Below are 13,078 nucleotides of genomic sequence, written 5' to 3' on the forward strand. Positions count from 1 at the left end.
ACATAATTGGAGAATGTTATAGTGGGTTCTTTCTTAAGAAGCCCCCCAAATCAAAAGATTAGATCTCAAGTCAATTGGAGGTAGAATTTCTATATTTACAAATTTGCCATTTGATGTGAGGTGAATGGGATGACATTCTCAATCATACGAAAGAAGGAATCCAAGAAGCTGCAAGAGGTCCTAGACTACTCAAGCAACTATATTTGAGCTTGGACAATTGGAAGAAATCTTTCGTATAAGTGAAAAGATCTAGGGGTTAACAAGTAACTTCATGCAACAAGCTCAAGGTAGTAGAGGTTTTGCCACCTACTCACTCCAAGGACCTCACCCCTTAAAATGGATCTAGGGTACTAGAGGTTCCTATCACCAAGGCTTCATATACCATGGCATTTGGGCACCCAGTTTCTATGTGGGGTTACACCCTTTGCATATTTGCCATGTGTTATCCTTGGGTGAGTTCCTAGTTCTCCTCTCCCTTCTTTCCACTCATGCACTCATGATTGCACACATAAAAAAAAAAATTTGGATGTAAGAGAATCAATCTCCATTGAAGTAGCCTTGGAAGGGATATGGACCTTTCTACACAAAAAGTATAAATCTTGGAGTCCCCTTTTAGTCGCCATGATCTTCATGTCTGGTAGGATATCCTCTATAAGGGTCTCTAATAATCCATGATCTAATCTAAGGGAAGATAAGGATGAATGGGAGTGAGAGAGAAGTGTGGGATAGTAGGGCAGGGTGCAAATCAAGAAGGTAAAGCACTAGCATGAACTTTCTTAAGAATTTTGAAAGGCCTATATCTAAGTGGGCCGACCTTTTCTTTGATCTTTCCTTGGGAAAATGCAAGTTTACCATGTCTCCTTCTTCCTATCTTTTACTTTGTCCAAGGCTACTCCAAAGTATGGTGCACGACCTACTTGGAGAAAGGTTATACTTAAATTGGCAATGTCCCTAGCTTTGTTGGAAGAAGTAGCTTTGGGCTGCTCAGAGATTACAAAGCCAAATCCATAGTCAAAGTAGGCTAAAAACCATGACATACTTCAAAGGGGCTTTTGCTAGTGGAAGAATGAGGTACCTTGTTGTAGGCATGTTGCAAGTAGCCAAGTTAAGCATTCCAAGTTTTAATATTATGCTAGCAATAAAGTTTGATAAGTTGAACCAAGGGTCTATAAAACACCTTGTTTGACTATCAATAGGTGGATGTCACACAATAGAATGCTTGAACGAATTGTTCATGGACTACCACAAGGTGATCCAAAAAGTAGAGAGGAATCTAGAATCCCTATTAGAGGCAATGGATGCTAGTAAAGTGTAAGAACTTGTGGAGGTTGCCAAAACTAGAAACTTATATATCAAATGTTGAACAATGGCTAGAGAAGCAAAGGTTATAGTAGAAGGTGTAGTAGAGAAGGAATAGCTATGGTTGAGGGTGCATTAGAGATTAGAATAGAGCCTATGGAAAGTGTAGAGGTGTCTATAGCTACAGTAGATGCTGGAGCAAGGTGTCAAAAACTCAAACTTATTACCATACCCTTACCATAACTTGAACTTCAACACATAAAATAAAAGTCACTATAAACAACAAAGAACATATGAATTTATATAAAATTGAGAAAACATAATACATGAAAATGTCCATAGGCAACAAACTAATACTAAAGAAAATATGAATATTAATAAATTTAACAAAAACTTCATTGTCCAAATAATAGAAATTTGTATAAATGAACCATGAAGAGAATTATTCTCTCTATACTTACTAGTTATATCTAAAGAGCAGCCTAAGCTTTGAGCTTAGACATGTTTGAAAAGCTTACATTCCTTAGTATACTCTACTCTTTTCCTTGAAACTTATGTGCACATAAGTTTGTTGCTATAGGATATTTTGAATAAAGTTTCATAGAAAAATCCGAGAAAACCTCTATCAAATTATAGAAGTGACTTCAAAATTAGGGTTTCACTAAACATTACATAATTATAAAAACATTAAGTCAGCTTAAAACTAATACATACCTAGACCTTGAATTTTTTTGAGAAGCTTGTACACCTTAGTATACGATATTTTTTCCCTTAAAATTTGCCTACAAAAAAATGTATTGCGACAAAATCTTCCGAAATCTATTATGAACAAACTTTCATAGCATATAAGAGAAACCAAGGAACATATGCTCAAAGTTCATCCAAAGCTCTATTGAATCACAAAGACATTATCATGCTTGTACAAACGTGATTTCTAAAGATATTGTATGAATTGCAAAGACATTATAATGCTTGTCGAATATAACGCTTGTACAAAAGTGAGGTGTCATTGAACATTGCAAAAAAAAACTTCAAATAAATGCTTATTCTCATTTTTCTTTACTAGTTATACTTCAAGAGGTGCTAAGCTTTGAGGTCTAACAAATAAATGCATACCTAGACCTTAAGTATGTTTGAGAAGCCTATCTTCCTAGTATACTACACTCTTCTCCTACAAACTTACTACAACAAAGTATTTCAAAATCTATTTGAAATAATTTCACATAAAAAATAATAGTTCGAACATATGTTTAAAATTCATACAAATCTTTCTACCGTTTGTGTCAAACTAGGAAACAATTGTAATGTTTTAAAAAATCCAAGAGCATTGATTCATTCCAAAGCTCCTTATTTTCACTATACTTCAGTAGTTGAAAGAATATAGTACCTCTTCTCCATGAAGCAAGCTTGTAGATAGAAGAAATCACCAAAACATGTTTGAAATTAAAAGAAAATGAATGCTTATACCAAAATAAATACAAGAAGCAATATCTATGAAGATCAAAAGAACGATGAATGCAAGTTTGAGCTTGAAGATCAATCCTCTTTCGATCTTCTTTCAAGGAATCTTGTTCAAGTATCTCCTCCAAGCTAGAGGCATGCTAGTAAGTCATTGTTCCCTATAATCATAGGGAACAATGACTAATACTAAAGAAAATATGAATATTAATAAATTTAACAAAAACTTCATTGTCCAAATAATAGAAATTTGTATAAATGAACCATGAAGAGAATTATTCTCTCTATACTTACTAGTTATATCTAAAGAGCAGCCTAAGCTTTGAGCTTAGACATGTTTGAAAAGCTTACATTCCTTAGTATACTCTACTCTTTTCCTTGAAACTTATGTGCACATAAGTTTGTTGCTATAGGATATTTTGAATAAAGTTTCATAGAAAAATCCGAGAAAACCTCTATCAAATTATAGAAGTGACTTCAAAATTAGGGTTTCACTAAACATTACATAATTATAAAAACATTAAGTCAGCTTAAAACTAATACATACCTAGACCTTGAATTTTTTTGAGAAGCTTGTACACCTTAGTATACGATATTTTTTCCCTTAAAATTTGCCTACAAAAAAATGTATTGCGACAAAATCTTCCGAAATCTATTATGAACAAACTTTCATAGCATATAAGAGAAACCAAGGAACATATGCTCAAAGTTCATCCAAAGCTCTATTGAATCACAAAGACATTATCATGCTTGTACAAACGTGATTTCTAAAGATATTGTATGAATTGCAAAGACATTATAATGCTTGTCGAATATAACGCTTGTACAAAAGTGAGGTGTCATTGAACATTGCAAAAAAAAAACTTCAAATAAATGCTTATTCTCATTTTTCTTTACTAGTTATACTTCAAGAGGTGCTAAGCTTTGAGGTCTAACAAATAAATGCATACCTAGACCTTAAGTATGTTTGAGAAGCCTATCTTCCTAGTATACTACACTCTTCTCCTACAAACTTACTACAACAAAGTATTTCAAAATCTATTTGAAATAATTTCACATAAAAAATAATAGTTCGAACATATGTTTAAAATTCATACAAATCTTTCTACCGTTTGTGTCAAACTAGGAAACAATTGTAATGTTTTAAAAAATCCAAGAGCATTGATTCATTCCAAAGCTCCTTATTTTCACTATACTTCAGTAGTTGAAAGAATATAGTACCTCTTCTCCATGAAGCAAGCTTGTAGATAGAAGAAATCACCAAAACATGTTTGAAATTAAAAGAAAATGAATGCTTATACCAAAATAAATACAAGAAGCAATATCTATGAAGATCAAAAGAACGATGAATGCAAGTTTGAGCTTGAAGATCAATCCTCTTTCGATCTTCTTTCAAGGAATCTTGTTCAAGTATCTCCTCCAAGCTAGAGGCATGCTAGTAAGTCATTGTTCCCTATAATCACATTGATTGTGCAACAAATCAAAGAGAGGCCCTCAAAGATCTTGTGCGTCTTGACTCCAACCGTTTGAAATGGAGAAGGAAACAGAGATGAGGAAAAAAATAACGAGATTGTGCATAGATACTCTAAAAAAGCAAGCGTGATACATCTCAATCAATTTTTTGAAAGAATGGAGATGGAGAGAGATAAAGAATGACGAGATCACGATGAGAAAATACGCAAAAGATAAGGAGTAACAAAGAAAGAAGGTTCCCACTCAAAAGAGAGATGAGATTCAAAATTAGGCTTATGGAGAGGAGGAGGAACCTTAAAAGACACCAAAAATTGAGTAAGAGGGAAGAGAAAAATGTGGGAGATGGAATGAAGGTAGACATTTGATGATTTCAAGAGATTCAATTTAGGTTTGCTTGAGAAATTGATTTACAAGTTTCATTATGATTCAAAAACATGATAAGGAGCTCAGGGTACAAGTTGGAGAGTTGCATTTGACCGAATTCAAAAGAGGGAGAATCATGTCACATCCCACTCTCCATATGCCAAATTTATATTTAGATTTATTCGTCTTATCCTATGATATCAAGGCTCTGTTTTTAGTCTAACATTTTTGTAGGATTCTCTAGCATGTGCACAATCACATAGTTAAATATACAAATTGCAAATAGAGGCCCCCACTTTGTGAAAAATGATATTAGGGCATGGAAGATGGAGAGGGATAAATTGGGGGTAGGGATACTTTGACATGTGTAGGCCTTCTAAAGCTGTCTGCACCAACTCCAGCACATAAAGAGAGATCTCCCTTCATCAATTATGCCCGTCGCTTGTTCACCCTTCTTGCCCTCTTCCTTCCCCCTTCCCTTCCACCCTTCCTTTGGCTGGAGACGCTCCTCCACCTCTTTAGCTTGGTGGAAAGGTCACAAGAGCGAGCAAAATACTCAATCAAAGCCGCGTACGGGGAGGACGATTAGCCTGGGAGTGATGAAAGGTAGAGGAGGCAACAACATAAACCTCGAATCGAACTACTCAGCACAAACGATTAACATCATCGCTGCTTCGTCATTAGCAATGGAGGCCCAGAATGCACATATAAATAAGGTCGGTCTACAGTGGCGTGAAGCCCTCCATGGTGATTTAAACGTTTGTTGTGGCTGGGAAGCAGGCAAAAAACGAGCTGCTTAATGAGGGAAGCAATAAAATCAACTAGCATTTCTCGTGTGGAAAGTATTGTTTTAGCATGCACGCGGGCATGTGTGTGCATCCGCATGTGCAAGAACTTTTACATGTGTGCGTGTGTGTCTGTGTGCACATGCAAGCACTTCTGCATTTTTGTGTGTGTGAGAGAGAGAGAGAGAGAGAGTTGTAGGGAGAGAGAGAGAGAGAGAGAAGAGAGAGAGAGAGAGAGTTGTATAGCTCTCGAGTTCGCTTTCAAGATACTAACAATCTAGCAATCTTAATCTAATAGCAGATTCACCATCGATTTCAAAAAACATTACAGCTTTCACTTATTTTGACATCGCTTGATCCGTTATTGTGCAAGTAAACTGGGAGAATCATCTCACTGATAGATCGCTTATTCATCTAGAAACGAGCAGTTCTGCTTCTGAGCGGTGCATATGCGATCCACATCATTAAGCAACAGCTCATACAAGGGAATAATTGATGGTAATTTTTCCTTCATTTGGATCTGCTATGTCTGCGAACGCATCTGCTGATAAATCGAAGGTTCCTTGACAACCAGGGGGACAGTAATCCACGATTTTTACTGTTATAGATCCACTTCTACATGGTTGCGCAACCCCAGCATTTGTCCCACCCGTGCATGTGATTGTGTACATTTGGCCACATGCAGCGCCTCCATTCCAAATCGTATCGCTGGCTGCTGCGAACAAGTTTCCAGCAGGGAATTGGTTCGGGTCATTGCCGTAACATTTAGACGCTGCATAGCCGAGCCAAGTCAGTAAAGAGCCAATGCTTACACGAGACTCATCTACACATACAGGTCTTAAAACGACTATGATTACGACGCTGCTTTATTGAAAGAAACACGAGTTGAGATATTACTTTCTCAAATGGCCAATGTATGAAAAAGGTGAACCTACGTCTACTTAACACTAACTTAGTTTTTAAGACGGTCAGCTTGACCAAAAACCAAAGAAAAACCTACCATCGGTCCAGATTAGGCAAGAACAGCGTTTGTCCAAGCACGAGTAATCGTATTAATATGACAGCGCGTTTGTTCAAGCACAAGTCAGCCTGATAATCGAATCAGGTTTGAAGCACAATGTAAGCGCTCCTGCTTGAGGATTCTTACGTATCGATTGCTAGCTGAAACGATTGCCGCAAATCGACAAGTATTGATTACTAAAAAACACGATCGCTACCAGTATCGAACACCAAATCGGCATGCTACCGCGTGAGCAACGATTACATCACCACAACAATCTAACAGCTAATAAGGGCAAATCGGGCACTCGTGTCGCTTCTCGAATATATAAGAGCTTACGAGTGTAAGGAGGCGTGTAGAACGTAGCAGTTCCAGAATCAGCACCTACGCCTGCTGCCAGAGCTAACATAAGAGCAGCAAGGGAAACCCAACGGCAAGCCATGATGCTACGATATACGAATCTCATATGTTGAGAATGCAATTTATAGGCTACTGAGCGAGCTGTCTCAACGTGAAGTCTACGGCGGGGACTGTGTTTCAAAGTTCGAATTATAGCAGTGTACGCTATGAGAAGTTTTTCGGGTATGCGTTATTGCTTGTTGCAAGAGATTTCAAGGAGAGTGAAGCGTCTCTCTTTACATCGCCTGCCAATCCGACATCAGGGCGATTGCATTTTAAACGTCTCTTTCTAAAAAGCTAGTTTCCCAGTTTCTGTTAACCTTTCTTTACTGGAATCTTACATTCAGCCCTCCCTTCGACCTTCCGGGAGTCTCCAGAAACAGAGTCGACGGTCGTTTCCACCTTTAAGAAAGAGTTTTCAAACTTCAAACGTCACCCAGGCACTCCTTTCAACCTTCGATTGCGTAAAGTCAGCATTTCACATGCTGAACATGCAATTTTCGCGAGGTACCTCGGCGTGAATTAGATCTACTGCAGGACTACCTTCTAGAAAGGCCTCGAATTGAAGGATAGCTGAAAACATCACCAATCTTTATGGAGGACAAGATTATACGTTTGAAAGAGTTGTCCTTCTTTAAGAATATACCCAATGTGTTCAACAAATTTCAAATAGTGTTGAGAATTCCTAAAAATCCACTAGCATTTTCCTTGAACATCAAGGTCCGCGGTCCCTTGGAATTGATTTCCAGCGGTTCGATCGTTGGCATGTCCTTCGAGGAAGATGCAATCCGTGGACTCTCACGTTAAGGGTATGTGCACATGAGTCCTGTAGAGCGACGTTGGTTAGCATTTTCCTTGAACATCAAGGTCGGCGGTCCGTTGGAATTGATTTCCAGCCGTTCGATCATTGGCATGTCCTTCAAGGAAGATGCAATCCGTGGACTCTCACGTTAAGGGTATGTGCACACGAGTCTTGTAGAGCGACGTTGGTGGCTGGTTTTGGAACTTGGCCCAAAGTTCCATGCAGTTTTGGAGCACCACTAGTGCTCAAAACTGCACCAGCTCCATTGTCCATAGTGCCAAGATTTCAGCACCGGTGCTCCATTTCGCCTCCACGCAATCACCACTTGCCATTTGGCTCTGAGTACAGCCTTCAATGCAGTCTGCAACATTCTGTAGCTCACTGCATTCTGCTCCCTTTCGTCTCCACCCAATCACCACTTGCCATGTGTCTCTCAAGACAACATTCAATGAACTGTGCAGCTCCCTCCGCCAGAGCCATTAAATATTTCAATTCGTTCACATGAGTTAATTTATCTTGCATACCATCATGGTCTTGCATGGCATCCATTGCAGAAAGTATTATCTTGGAATAAAAGAATACAATATCAACCCTCATGTAATCTTTATGGTCTCTTGTGTTTCATTCCTCCACACATTTCAAGGATGTTGTTCCAATCTACATTAGGAAAACAGGGAGCTCATTTTGGGGCCTTGAGAGAAATTCATGATTTCTTTATTTTTTTTCTCTAAAATAATAAAATATGACATAACCCCATTGACATACGGTGCGAAATTTGATATTTTTGACAACACCGGCACGTTCGGGCAGGCCAAGACCCTCGAAAAGGCTTTTGAAATGCCAAAAATGGGCCCCCGGAGGCTCGAGAAAGGCCAAAAAAGGCCCGAAAAGCGACTTGTACAAATAAAAGCGATCCCCTACATCCTCTGCATCCCTCATTGCTATCCCCTTGGGAAATCAAACCTAATCACATCTTCAATCTCTAGCTTAAGCTTCTTATGCAGCTCTTCTAGCTGATTAGAGATTAACTCATAGCCTAACGCTAGATGGGAGTTGGCCTGTTTAGTTAAGCTCAAAAGCATAGAATTTCGCTCATTGCCTAAGAAGAAGTGCTTATTCATTCTTACGACTTGTCTTATGTACTCTTCTTTGCAAATGTTGCTGCATCTTCACTTTCCACCAACTAACATTGTAACAAAGTCCTTTGGCGTTGTAGGATTTCGACCTTATCCATTCGCCTCATCCTCGCCTCATCCCAAGATTATGGATGTGCTATTGCAGAATTTGTCATAGCTTATGATTCTTGATGTGCTACATTTGCATGGGTGTCTCCTCACAAAATGATTGCATGTCCCTTACATTTTTTGATGCACTTTCGCTCATCACCTAAGAAGTGTTTACTCATTATTGGGATTGGTCCGCACAACTTTTCTCGACAAATGTTACATCTCCATGAATCAAGTTTCATGTTCCTGATACCTGATTTAATGCATACTTTTTAAATCATGTCTACAATGTATTGAAAGTAGACAGAGTATGCATTGGACATATGAATTAATTGTATTCAATGAACCGTGTACAAGTATGTAGGTGAGGACATATGTGATGGTTATGAAGAGGCATACCCTCTTATAATTGTGTGTGTGTGTGAGAGAATCAAGACCTTATCAATCTTACTTCCCTTATTGATATGGTGATTCGAAAAGAGTATCTATATGCTATAATATTAATAGTTATTCAATGCTTTCCTAGTCTATCCAAGATCAAGAGTAGAATGAATGATGAGTAGCATGAATAATTTAGTCTCCATTTTGCTTTGGTTGCATATGGCACTTGATCATTCATCTTCAAATGCATTTCTTGAGCTTGTGCATTGATTCTCCCCCTCAATCGAGAGAAAGGGATCATCAATGCTACATCTTGAATGTCAGCGTATTGTTTTTCATCATGGGTGATTTTTTAATGTTAGTCTCGTTAAGAAGCTAAAGTTTTATATTGGTGTCGAAAGTTTGTATGCCCTAATAAAAAATAAAAATTTGAGATATTCGCTAGTGGAAGATCTCGGTCATGGTTGATCCTGGTCGTGATTGATCGCTACGCAATTTGTTGTATCGAATGCACATCTTAGGATCTTCCATCAGAAAGATAGAGTATTTTCCTTTCATTAAGTAGGGAGGTCCTAATATCCATGGGGTCTCGAAGGGGATGACCTTTCAATTTCAATAAAGGAGAATGGAATGCATTAATTCTTTTCTTTCCCCATAGGTTGAGAAGCAAAAGGGAGGCTGTCAGGTATCCACCATAAGCCCTTTCTCGTTTGAACCTTGTCGTTGAATTTGAAACTTTAATGCAACAAAACTAAAAGTTTCACTAGGATTTACATATTTTCCTTTAAAATTCAAAGGAATATATATATGTGTACTACAATGTATCAATATCGTGAAACTAAAAAAATGAGCTCAATACACTTTTGCCAAGATCTTATATTAATATATAAGCACAACTTCTATAAAAACATCCATGGTTTTCAACATCGTCGTCTTGATCATCATAATAGTAATCATCTTAATCTTCTTCATTTCCAAGATCATTATCTTCTTGATTGTGCTTTGGTGGATAGTCTTCATCAACATTTTCTTGGGAGACGTTCTGATCATCATAGTCATTTATGTCGTTGCCTCCATCATCTAGGTCATCCTCATCATCTTCTTCATCTGATTTGTCTTGATCACCGTCAGCATCTCCATCTACATCTTCTTCATCATTGTTTCCTTTATCTTGACCGTCTAGTTCTTCACGCTCTTGCGAGGTGTTATTCCTACACTCCCCTCTATTTTGTCATATGTGACCACCAAAATGGGTGCCAGAAAGTGCAGTGTACTGCGCAAAAGAGTTGCACGACGACCATAATCAAACTCATCACCTCACAGTTGTGCACCTGCAGCTCTACCACCACACCACCTGTGTATTCATGCACATGTGTGTGTGGATCATTGCACATATGTGAGATCCACTACGTAGTTGCACCTCCGGCATTAAAAAACTTGCTCTGGGTGGTTAGGACCCATTGCGTGTGAAAACGACAACTCTAAGTGATTGAGAAATAACATTAGGCCGATCATCTTCTGAAGAAGATTTGTCTTGGAGATTTTCGGTGAAGTGCCATCAATGTCATCTTGATTTTCAACATTGTCTGCTACTTCATCGACGTGCTTAATAGCTCTCTTGTGCATCAACAGTCTGATCATTTACATTAGAAATGTCCTATCCTATGCTACATGAAACATAGCCTAGTGCACTTGATAGATTGACAGACCATGCTATTTTGTATTGTCGTCTGCTTGTTCATGTGCACTGTTGAGATCTTGTGGCCAATAGATGCTACATTAAAATCCATTTTCTCCCCAAGATGAAACGGATTGTTGATTGTCATGCATAGATAAAGTGATGTCTTTTTCTTGAATTTGGGATTTACTCATGGTGTTGCATTGAATTGAAATTCATTCTAAACCAAGCAAACATTTTGGGGTCTTAAATGTTCGCATGCCAATCTTTGAGCAAGAAAGGCTTCCGATCATATTCATGAGCATAGACGTGCATATTAGGAATCATGTATCACGTACATTGAGAAAAAAGTCACTGTTGATGACTCTGATTGTAGTCATGGATTCATCATCACTATCTATTTGTCTATGGCATTGGGAATGTGAGTCACCTCCTCCATTTCGTACGTCCTTCAGGTGGATGTTGAGGCGGAAGTTCTTGGCAAGCACTGAGAAAAAGGCCCTGTTTTTGTTGTGCGACCACTGCTCTGCAGGTTGGTGAAAAGTTGCCGCAGAAATTACATCGTATGCCTGTGCGCGGAGATATTGGGAGTTGCAGAATCATCCTTATTGCCTGTTGATGCAAAATCATCACTAGGAAGTGACTATGTGGTCAAATACCACTTTCGTCAGTTTTGCAAATTTGCCCTTGTGAAGCAGAAGCTGTGTTTTTTGTAGTGACAGAATATTTTGCAGTGTTCTGTAATGGCGTCTGATTCTCTTTCACAGATTGTCACTGAAAAGCTTGACAAGAACAACTTCTAGGCATGGAAGTTTAGAATGATGAATTTCCTTATGGGAAAAGGCTATTGGGAGTTCATTTTAGGAAATGAAAAAGAACCAGCTCTTTCTAATGTTCCCAATCAACAGGAAATGCAGGCATTTAAAGGATGGCATGAGAGAGTTAGAAAAGTTATGTGCTGGTAGTTTATCAGTATTTTAGATTCTATGATTGTGCATATTCAGGATGCAAGTACGCTAAAGGAGGCATGGGATACTTTGGCAAAAATGTACAACACAAATATGCAAGCCAGGAAAATGCAGCTCAAGCAAGAGTTGCACAATGTGTAGAGAGAAAATATGAGCATCAATGACTACTACATGAAGGTGAAGAAAATTGCAGATGCACTTGCTTCCATTGGGTCGCCAGTGGAAGACGATGATTTAGTTTTTGTGACCTTGAATGGTCTAGGAAAGGATTATGCACAGTTCCGGACATCCATTGCCGTCCTGAAAAATTTCTTGATTTTGAGGATTTGTTTGCTCTTCTAATTTCTGAAGAGCAGAGACATGGTGGTGCATCTTCTCCAAGAGGAACTTCAAAAGAAACTATCTTCTACTCAAATGCTGGAAGAGGCAGAGGCAGAGGTAGAGGAGGTTGATCTGGAGGCCGTGGTAGAAATAAGAATATGTAGCAAACTCAAGAAAACCAGTCCTATGGAGGAGGACCTGGTAACTCTAGAGGTAGGGGGAGCCAAAGAGGTCGTGGAGGATGGTAGAGAGGCTAAAATGCAAACAGCAATGTTGAATGCTAGTATTGTGGTAAAATGGGTCATATGGCTAAAGACTGCTACAAAAAGCAGAATGACATTATGAATGGAAAATTGCAGCAAGGCAATTATGCATCCTCTAGTAGACAGGGTGATGACAAAAATGAGCATTTGTTTATGGTGCAGCACATGACCAATTCTGTGACAAGTGTAGAAGAAAGCAATGATGTGTGGTATGTTGACTCAGGTGCATCAAACCACATGACAGGTCATGCAGAATGGATGCAAGATGCAAGGAAAATGAAAAAACCAGGATTTGTGGAGATTGGTGATGATACTACACATCCTATTGTGCAGATTGGTAAAATTCCTTTGTTTATGCGGATGGGAAAAAGAAATACCTGTCTGATGTATTTCATGTCCCGAATATCACCAAGAACCTAGTTTCTGTTGGTCAAATGGTTGAGCAGGGCTTGCAGGTCAGATTTAATCGTCATGGATGCTTTGTTGAGGATATGAAAAATAACGATCGCTTGATAGCAAAAGGAAAGAAGAAGGGCAGGATGTTTACGTTGGGTGCGGACATGCCTGAATTGAGTGCAACAATGTTTGCACATGGGACCGGTGTAGTTGCAGATATTGATATCTGGCATAAACGCATTGGTCATGTAAATGTACAGTGACTT

At 38.6% G+C, this 13,078-nt stretch overlaps 1 protein-coding gene across 1 annotated transcript; it reads right to left on the reverse strand.

The window, feature by feature from the left end:
* Positions 1–5,672: 5,672 nt before the first annotated feature.
* On the reverse strand, positions 5,673–6,945 carry LOC147905755 (EG45-like domain containing protein). The gene is made up of 2 exons (XM_087381671.1): positions 6,718–6,945; positions 5,673–6,150 (listed from the first exon to the last, which is right to left on the reverse strand). The coding sequence occupies exons 1-2, from the start codon at positions 6,842–6,844 to the stop codon at positions 5,855–5,857; spliced, it is 423 nt and encodes a 140-aa protein (XP_087237797.1). The 5' UTR covers positions 6,845–6,945; the 3' UTR covers positions 5,673–5,854.
* Between the last annotated feature and the right edge of the window lie 6,133 nt (positions 6,946–13,078).

The sequence above is a fragment of the Dipteris shenzhenensis genome, chromosome 1 (assembly GCF_047967505.1).
Source record: "Dipteris shenzhenensis isolate YYH24624 ecotype China chromosome 1, Dip_SZ_1.0, whole genome shotgun sequence".
NCBI classification, from domain to species: Eukaryota; Viridiplantae; Streptophyta; class Polypodiopsida; order Gleicheniales; family Dipteridaceae; genus Dipteris; species Dipteris shenzhenensis.